The 10,402-nt window shown below is 48.4% G+C and overlaps 1 protein-coding gene across 1 annotated transcript; it reads left to right on the forward strand.

Moving 5' to 3' along the window:
- The first annotated feature begins 2,770 nt into the window (after positions 1 to 2,770).
- On the forward strand, positions 2,771 to 4,709 carry LOC126980221 (transcription factor ATOH1-like). Its single transcript, XM_050829854.1, has one exon. It carries the CDS (start codon positions 3,229 to 3,231, stop codon positions 4,024 to 4,026), a length of 798 nt encoding a protein of 265 aa, XP_050685811.1. The 5' UTR covers positions 2,771 to 3,228; the 3' UTR covers positions 4,027 to 4,709.
- Positions 4,710 to 10,402: the final 5,693 nt, after the last annotated feature.

The following is a 10,402-nucleotide window of genomic DNA, read 5'->3' on the forward strand; positions in this document are numbered from 1 at the left end:
TTTATCGCATACAAGAAAGGGAAAGGGATTAAGATTGAGGGCTGTAGAAAGTAAGAATGGAAGGAAGGCATGCGGGAAGGGATCCATGTAAGTAACTAAATAAATATGGAAACGAGAAAGAAAAAATAATATAGAGAAAAAACACTGAGGGATTAAGGAGAGGAATGAAGTAAAAATTTTGAGAATGAGAGAAGGAAATGTAGGTAGAGAGAAGGAAATGTAAGTAGAGAGAAAGGTAGTTGGGATATAAAAGGAGAAGAGGAAGGAATGGGGGGAATAAAAACAGATAAGAAAGGAGGGAGAGGAGAAATAGAAAGAAAAACAACGCAGGATGAAAAAAAAGAACGAAGAGAACTAAGGAAGGGCGTGGACCGGTCGAGTTAGATAGTTGTCAGAGAGAAGGAAGAGAGGGGCGGGAAGAATGTTTAAGCAGGAGGAAAGACGGGGAAGGAAAAGTGAGGAAAGGGTAGTGGGATAGAAGAGAAGGGAGGGGGAAGAAAAGAGAACAAGAAACTGCTGGAAAATGAGGAAATTGGGGGAAAAAAACAAATAATAAATGATGATATGAAAAAGATGAAGACGAAAAAATACCCCAGTGATGATAACAAGGAGGCATTAGGAACAAGGAGGAGAGGATCCCAACACCTCCCCGTTCTGCACCGTCGATTTCATTATCATTTGGCATAGCTTTAGTCCTTCTCGGGTGACCTCTCTCTCTCTCTCTCTCTCTCTCTCTCTCTCTCTCTCTCTCACACACACACACACACACACACACACACACACACTAAGCACCAAGCCGGGATAGGTCAAGATACTTCCCATCTTTCCATTCTCCTTAATCCTCATTGTCTTTGTCTTTTTCTTCTTATTACTTTTCTTGTTCATTTTCTTTTTTGTGTGTGTTTTGCCTTTTCTTTTCTTTTTTTTCTTTTAGTTTTCCTTCTTCTGTAATTTTCTCCTCCTCCTCCTTTGTCTTCCTCTTCTTTTTCCACCTCTTCCTCCTCTTCTCCTTTCAATCCTTTCTCTTCCCTTCCCCGTACGCCTCCACCTCCCCTTCCTCCTCCACTTCCTTCTTCTCTACTTCCTCCTCCTGCTCCTCCTCCTCCTCCTCCTCCTCTTCCTTTCATATCATTTCATTGAGGAGGCAATCTTACGAAGAACGACTCAAGGCGACTCAACCTCTTCACGTTCAGCAACACCGATCACTTCAAACTCATCACGCTACAAACTAACCTGAGAACAAGAAACTACGGTAAAACAGTTCAAGCGAAGCAATGCAGTACGGATATCGGCGGGGGCTATTTTTCGAACAGAGTCGTCCGCCACTGGAACAGCCTTCCTGATAGAGTGGTTAGCGTGGAAACGATCAACTCCTTTAAGAATCGCATTCATCGTCACTTCACTACCTCGGGAGTGAACTAAACGTATCCAAAAGTACGTACAAAAGTGCTTTGATCATTTCGCAGGTCACACAAGTGGCTGACGGACTGACTAAATCACTAAAAGCATGCAGCCTCTCATTGAACCAACAGGCTTCCTGTTGCCTGCTCGTCCATGTTTCCATGTTTCCTCCTCCTCCTCCTCCTCCTTCTCCTCCTCTTGCTCCTTCGCTTCCCAGTCATTACAATCCCAGACACAGAGACGCGCGCACACACACACACACACACACACACACACACACACACACACACACACACACACACGTGTAGCCCCTGTTCACCTAGCAGTGAGTAGGTACGCGACGTCAGGCAATTATGACCTCGTTGTCGCGGTGTGTTGTGTGTGAGTGGTCTCAGTCCTCCCCAAAGATCGGTACTATGAGCTCTGTGCTCTGGGAACGGCTGGCTGTCTCGAGAGAGATCCGCAGCAGACCAAGAGGTGAATTACACACACACACACACACACACACACACACACACACACACACACACACACACACACACAAACCCCGGCTTCTTCACCGTCCTTTGGGTCTCACTGGTCGCTGCCTTTTTTAGTAAAAGTTTCGGTTCGAGTTGAGAGAAAACTTGGTATCGAATCGATGTTTTAATTGAGAACCAAACGTTGCCCCGAGGCGCGACGCAAAAACCCTTCCATCCTTCTTCTTACGGAGCTTGAACAAGGTCCGTTCTCTCTCTCTCTCTCTCTCTCTCTCTCTCTCTCTCTCTCTCTCTCTCTCTCTCTCTCTCTTCGTTTCTGCTCACGCCTGGAACACACAGCAGCTTCCTGTGCGCGGGATAGGACAACAATAGTTCCATGAGACTCCCAAAACCCCGTTATATAAGATATTGAATCATCGTAGCCTCATATTATCAAACTCTTCGAAACCTTAAAACTTATAATTAAAAGACTCGCGGAGAAGTTGTAGGGGTTTCCATGGGTGATTTCCTGACCCCAGAGGTAGATTTGGCAGGCTTTTGCGCCATGACCGGGAAAAACTCATGATAACCTGACGTATCTCCTCTGTGGCCTCCAAAAACGATCGTAACAAGAGCCTGAAACGTTTGATAATACGAGTCATTGTCTTTTGTCAACGCTCAGTTCGGGGATTTCAATGCGCAAGTAAAAACAAATCCACGACCGCGACAGGAAGTTTCCCGCCGGTGAGCGCAATGTTACATGAACAAGAATTTAACTTTTTTGTCTTTCATCTCGTGTTGGAAGGATGAGGGGAAGCAGCTGCCCCTGAGTCTCTCTCTCTCTCTCTCTCTCTCTCTCTCTCCGACACAGGAAATTATTATAGTTTCCGTCTTGCTTCGGATCGTGTTTATATTCTTACGGCGATGAGCACTGGGATAAAGGAGAAGGCAGGAAGATTGGGGACGAGAGGAATGGGGGGGATGAGAGTGCTTGATGTTCAGAGTTACGGGCAGGCGCCGGGCAGGAGGAGGAGCCCCACAAAGCGGTGGTGGCGGGCCCATAACGGCGGGATCACCAGCGGGCGCGTCAGAGGTGCGCGGGGTCGTACTAATTGTGACCATTGCGGCGGCAGCGTGGTGGCGGCGGGCAAAAGGCTCAGGTGGGCGCGGTCTGTAGCTCCGCCCCCCGCACCTGCCCAGGTATATAGTCCGGAGAGTCAGGCCGGCCGCCAGTTCATACCCGAGCCCACTGTTGCCCAGTCCATTCCGTCCCGCAGTGAGAGTGAGTCGAGAGCCTGAGTGACTGTTGAGCGGGAGTGACTCGCGCGGTCACTGCACAGTCTTGAATTCGTGAGCAGCCGTGACCGAGATGGACGGCGCTGGTGCTGTGTACCAGCAGATGGTGCACGCCTTCACTGACGCTTACACCACCGCCCTTTATACCGCACGCCCCCCCACGCCTGACAGCGACTACGGATCTCTCAGCCCAGCCTCCACGCCGCCTCCAAGTCCCACCCGTCTGTGCCCCTCGACCCTCGTCCCCGCCCCTTCTCCCGGCAATCCGAGCGACGCCTGGGCGCCCTTCACAATGGCCCAGCAGGCAGCCCTCCAGACCTCCACCACGGGCGTCACCTACCCAGAGTACACACAGCTCTACACGGCAGCAGGAACAAACGCTCTTTTCGCAAAACCCGGGACGCCCACCAAGACCATGACGGGGATGGGTCAGCGTGCTGCCATCAGCCAACACCAGTCGAAGGGTGACAACTACAGAGTGTCAGGCTACCAGACGGGTAGGAGTCTGGCACCTGGCAAGGCCCCGTCAGCAGCTCCTCTTGTTGCCATTGAAAACAAGCGTGAGCAGCAGCGACTTGTGGGCTCCCCTGTGAACCAAAACAACTGCAAAACTCAAAAGGGCCCACGTGGCAGCAGTCGGTGCGGGGTGCGAAAACAACGGACGGGACGTGACGTGACGGACGGCGTGAGGAAGAAGAGGAGGCTCGCCGCCAACGCCCGGGAGCGCCGCAGAATGGACAACCTCAACAAGGCTTTCGACAGACTCCGCTCAGTCCTACCGCAGCTCTGCGACGACCGGAAGCTGTCCAAGTACGACACGCTGCAGATGGCCCAGACCTACATCACCACCCTGGCCGACCTCCTCATATAGTGTCGGTAAGCTCTTTGCCAGTACAAGAGTTTACACGAGCCGCTTCCAAGAGAAGAGGCCTGCTTCCCTCTCCCCCGCCCTTGCCTCACCAACACTCCAGAACTCGGCAGCAGCGATCGTTCCGCGGGTGATGGGGTCAGTGGGGCAAGGCACTGGAGTGGTGTCTTCCCTCGGGCACTGGAGCCGTAAGGGTGGACAGGCCAGCCAGCTAACGTGACACTCGAGACCTATGTGTTCTAGTGTCACTAAAACCTGTGTTGGTCAGCCCGCCGGAGCTGGGCATCGATGGACATTCGTTAAGAGCAGACTGATATACGCGTTGGTCTAAAGGACGAACCCGCAGTTAGCTGAGCGTCGTGGAGGACACGGGGAGACGAGCCTCGCCTATCGTGACGTACGAACCTCGCCCATCGTGTCGTCGAGTCGCCCCGCCGGTGATGTATCCCGCCGAGGAGCGACACGAGGCTGTCAACTCTACTGAACGTGGAAGAGAAAGGTGCCAAATTCCCCCGAGTCAGCCCACCGTGTCGAGACTAGGCAGCGTGAGCCAAAACAAAGACAGCAACACAGTATTACACAGTTATGTATAAAGAAAAAATAAGAAAAGTAACTACTATGATCAATCTAGTCAGTGTGTCCCATGTTAATCTTAAGATGTAAATAAAGTGTGTGCAAAATATAAACATCCCCTTTACTTGTCCTTTCACACTGCTTCTTACGAAACTACACACACAGGAAGATTTAAAATAACCACATATTACCATCACACTCTTCAAAATACATGAATGGCTCTCACACCATCATGAAATATTTTTACTCCTATTTTTTTATGAGAACCTGAACAGCAGGAATTTTCCAAGCATTATCTTGGAAATTATCAGTCACCACATATTACAAACACACTTCAAAACAAATTTATGTTCTCACACACATCATCGAATACCTTTACTCTTATTTTTTTATGAGTACCTGAGCAGCAGAAATTATCAAAGCTTTATCTTCAAGGCATTATAAACACTGACTGTGGAAGCAAGAAGAGAAAGTAAAATGAACTCCATCTTAACTCGTCTATGCAATCCCGCTACGTAGATAAAAAACAGGACAAGGGAAAACGGCACGGAGAAAGACACAGAATGACACTAGGGAGTAAATTATAAGTGACACATGTAGAGAGTTGCTGCTGCATGTTACCTTCCTACTTTCTGAGAAGCAGAACTCTGCTGGATTTTGTTGTCCTCCTCTCATTCACTGATTTTTATCCTAAACACATTTTCCATTTACTCAGATTCGTTCTCTTCCTCAAAACTTTATACCTATAATAAGTAATTTTCTTAACAGCACACATACTAAAAATCAAGTCAGGCATATTTATGGAAAAATCATGACATATATAGAAAAAAACTAAAAGTGATAACAATAGCACTAACAATAGAGATAAAAATGAAAAAAAAATGGTAATGATTTTAAGTAATCAGAAGTATACACAATTGAAAATGAAAATAACATCATGATGAATGAGAGCGTGAAGGAGGAAAAGAGGAAATGGGAAAGGCAAGTGATCAGTTTACACACACACACACACACACACACACACACACACACACACACACACACACACACCCGAATGGAAAAAAATGCGATAAGGAAGAGTGCAGTACATAAAGCAACATATGTCCCCCCCCTTTCTACCTCCCTTTCCTCCCGCCCTCCCTCCTCCCAGTCCTGTCCTCCAGCCTTTCCTGTCCTCCCTCCTCCCACTCCACAACAGCCTTAAGCCTACGGACACAACATTCCCGGCTTCAATCCCTCATTCACTGACGTTGACTTGGTACACCGCCATTTTTTTTTATCTCGTTCTTTGTTCATACTCCTCGCATCCCTTAAAAATAATAACACCTCTCAATTCCAGAGCCTCATATTATCAACCTTATTTTTAGACATAATGGAGACACACTCCCCGCCGACGAATAGTTTGGGCCGATTAATTTGATGGGATCTTGGGGCGGGTACTTAAAGCAGCTAATGAGTGAGCTAATGACAAAGAAATATTCGTCAGAGGAAAGATTAGAGCCTGGTACGATAAGTGAGCTTCGAAAAGGCGCCGCTGCACCTTCTGTTGTCGAAGGGCTGATGGGGAAACCACAGCCGATGAAATACGAGGACAAGGAAGGAGCAAGAGATGCATGGGGAAGGAGGGACGAGCAACTGAGGCGCGGAGATTGCTGTGAGGGAATATAGGCAGTAGTGGACACAATTAGTCGCCTTGCCAAACATGTCTGTCGATATATCTTCATGGCAGACAGAGTGTCGGAGAGTGATGTATGGCACGTGGATAGCCAGGCATACACTGGCATCCCCCCCCTCCCAGCCTCCCCTTCCTTTCACACACACACCACCTCCCCCGTTTCCCCATCCCTTCCCCCCCGTCTCCCCCCCACCCCTTCTTTCACCGCCCCTGTCCTCATTCGGCAGCAGCCTCAATGATGTTCCCAGAGCAAATGGCAGTCTAACAAAATTAACTTGCACGCGTTGTATAAATCTTCGCGGATATTTACACTTCAAAACGTTAATAACCTTCGCCTTCATCTGATTTTTTTGGGGGTCACCTTTTTTATATTTGTTTCTATCTAGAGTATTCCATCGCCAGACGCCTTGACTAGTATGAATATATGACTGGGAGGCTGTTTGTCTTGGAAGACTAGTAGGTCCAAATTTAACCTTGTCCGCGTGCGTCCTTCTCACAAGCCAAGCGGACAGCTGGCCTCCGTCGGGCAGGTCGCTGCTGTTGTTTTTTCCCTCAGGTTCTGTTCAGGACACGGCGGCAAGCAGGGTTCATGGTGCTCGCCTGCCTCTTGCCTGCCAGACTCCCGTGTTCTGCCTGCGGTTCATTCTACTCCTTCATTCCACTTTCTCATCTGTCGCTAATGGCTGCTTATTTAGTCATTACCCTGACATGCTTTTTTTATGCATCTCGTCTTGGCTCAAGCGCTGCCCTTCGTGCCGCCACTCTGCCAACCGCCGCGATCCCTGCCTCCCACGGCCACGCTAGGCGAGCCTCCGCGACTGCCGTGACGGGAGACTCGACAGTTCAAATCAATTGAGGCTAAATTACAGGTGACTCAGTCGCATGACGCGGCCGGCGATGACGTACGGCCGGCGAGGCCACAAGATGGACTGAGATGAAACTGTGACGGTGTTTAGGCAGCTCTTGATTGTGTGACGAGGCCGGGGTATCCTGCGTTCCGCCCTGCCGCCGCGTGTCACAAAGGGCAGGCAGAGGGCGCGTGATGGTGAGCAGAAGAGGAAGGTAATGCAGTGTTGTAGGTCATCGGGGAAGATGAGTTGAAACACACCGAGTGTCAGCTTCCTCCTCCTCATTACCACTACCACCACCTCAACCACCGGGTTTCATCTAACGTGTTCTCTAGTTTCCCTCCTTTTCCTTCTTCCTGCCATTTTTGTGTCCATCTGAGGTTACTTCTTTTATCCATCTCTTTCTCTCTTTACGTCCCTTTCAAATTTCAACCTCTCTCATGATCTTCTTTCGCCTCCTTAAATGCTTAAAGCATCAGCCTATATGTTATGTATTATTCTCCTCCTCCTCCTCCTCCTCCTCCTCCTCCTTCTCTTCCTCCTCTTGCAGGTCTACAGCAGCGCTCATCGGACGGCCAACTCGTGTTCTTGAGCTTCGAGACACTAATTACATCCATAAATTGTGAATGAGACAATAAATTGATGAGACGTCCATTACGGGGCCACAATGGAGACCTTGTGAAGCTATTCCAGCCACGCCGAGTGCCCTTACCTCCTCCTCCTCCTCCTCCTCCTCCTCCTCCTCCTCCTCCTCCTCAGATTCAAGGACATGAGCTCAGCGAGGTAGAACAAGAAAAAGATCTTGGTATCATTATCAGTAACACTCTTAAAATGAGGGATTCTGCATTTGTAAGACCACATCTAGAAAATACCGTCCAGTTCTGGTCACCGAGTTATATCAAAGATCAAGTTTTGTTAGAAAAGATACAGCGACGAGCAACCAAACAAATTCCAGCGTTCCGTAACTTGCCGTATGACGAGCGTTTAAAGCGTCTAGATATGTTTTCCTTAAAAAAGCGAAGGGTAAGAGGGGACTTAATCGAAGTGTTCAAAATCCTTAATAGATTCGAAAACATTAACCCTTATAGTCTATTTCAGAGAGACTCCAACACAATAACACGCAGCAACAGTATGAAGTTAAAGGGAAACAGGTGTAACACATTGGCGCGCAGAAGTTATTTCAATAATAGAGTCGTCGATCACTGGAATAGACTCCCACCGTCAGTAGTTAGCTCACAGAGTATCAATAGCTTCACGTCTTCATTAGATAAGTACTTCAGAGATATAAGATTTTACCGACCCTTTTCATATGTTTCAGGCACACTGCAGCACGGCTCCAACCTGAAGACTTTGTGTTAATAATTTCCCCCACAGTTTAGGTCACCAGTAGCGTAAGTTAAGGGTGGTGATTTCCTCTTATTTCTCTCTTTATTGTAAAATTTCCATGTCCCTTTCTTTCTTAAAGGCACATTTTGTTCTCTTCTAACTATTTCCTGCCGGCACGTTGCCGGAGGGAGAGGCGGGTGGGGAGGAGCCTTCATCTATTCTATCCTGTCCTACAACATGTAGATTACTAGTAGTAGCGGTAGTAGATAGACACCCTTGCCATAGACCGCCAGGTCTTCTGGTGTCTGTTCTTCCTATGTATGTATTCCTATGTATGTATTCCTCCTCCTCTTCCCCTTTTATCCTCCTACCCCATTATCCTCCACCCCCCCTTATCCTCCACCTCCTCCTCATCCTCCACCTCCTCCTCATCCTCCACCTCCTCCTTATCCTCCACCTCCTCCTCATCCTCCACCTCCTCCTTATCCTCCACCTCCTCATCCTACTCCTACTTTCGTGTCTCCACCTTTCTCCTGTAATGTGTTATCGTCCTCGTCTTCTTCCTTTTCTCGTCTTTCTCCTTCTCCTCTCCATCTCCTTGAACACGAGTCTTCACGTAAGTGTCTCTTGCCTTCTTAATTTTTTTATTTTTTATTTTTCCCCACTTACCCTCGTCATCTTGCTCCATTCCTCTTCTCCTTCCTCCTCTTCCATCTTCTTTTGTATATGAGACTTGTATAAAAGCCTGATTTTCTCCTCATTCTGCCTCCTCCTCCTCATCCTAAGACCACATCCACTTCATCATTATTCACCTGCTTCTCCACCTCCTCCTCCTCCTCCTCTTCGTCCTCAGCTTTTCTTACTCCTCCTTCCTCCTCCTCCTCCTCGTCCTCTGCTTTTCCTCTCCTCCTTCCTCTTCCTCCTCGTTCTCCCACGTATTTGGATCCTGATGCTATCGTGTGCTTAATTGCGTTACCTATTTGTCCTACTCGACATTGCTTTGATTTTCTCTCTCTCTCTCTCTCTCTCTCTCTCTCTCTCTCTCTCTCTCTCTCTCTCTCTCTCTCTCTCTCTCTGAGAAAAAAAATAATAACAAACCCACACACATACAAACACAGAAATAAAAACACAAACACACACATACACAAACATACACATAAACAATCACACACACACACACACACACACACACACACACACACGCTGCTAACCTTGACTCGCTTTGCTTCGTGTGTAACTCAGGTAACTCAAGCAACCTTATAAACTTTCCCGCGCCCGCGTGTGTGTGTGTGTGTGTGTGTGTGTGTGTGTGTGTGTTCGTCTCCCGCCTCTTGTGTGTATTCTCGGTGACAGTATCAGTGCGAGGGAGGAAAAGTATGAGCAGTTCACGTTAAAAAGCTTCGATTCCTTGAGGAGCAACGCGCGGACACTCATTAAAGCCGCCCGCGGCCCGCCAGATATCAGACACTTGACGCACGGGTGGTCCGGCTCCTCTTGGGCAACTGACAACTAGCTAATGATGATGATGATGATGATGCCATGCTGCTAATGCTACTTCTGGTGCTGATGATGGCGGTGAAGTTTGTCGTATTCTTGTCGTTGCTGATACTCCTGTTTTGATGATGATAATAATGGTGGTGGTGGTGGTGGTGGTGATTCTGCCGTTATTTCTATTGATATTGTTTGTGGTGTTTCTTGTGGTGGTGGTCGTCGTGGTGATAGTGGTGGTGGTGGTGGTGGTGGTGGTGATGGTGGTTGTGGTGTAGTGTAGTGGTGGTAGTGTAGTGGTGGTGGTGGTGGTGGTGATGGTGGTTGTGGTGGTAGTGTAGTGGTGGTGGTGGTGGTGGTGATGGTGGTTGTGGTGGTAATGTAGTGGTGGTGGTGGTGGTGGTGGTGATGGTGGTGGTGGTACTGGTGGTGGTGGTGGTGATGGTGAAGCGTAGGCTAACTTATGTTT

Source organism: Eriocheir sinensis, chromosome 43 (genome assembly GCF_024679095.1).
Source record: "Eriocheir sinensis breed Jianghai 21 chromosome 43, ASM2467909v1, whole genome shotgun sequence".
Classification (NCBI taxonomy): Eukaryota; Metazoa; Arthropoda; class Malacostraca; order Decapoda; family Varunidae; genus Eriocheir; species Eriocheir sinensis.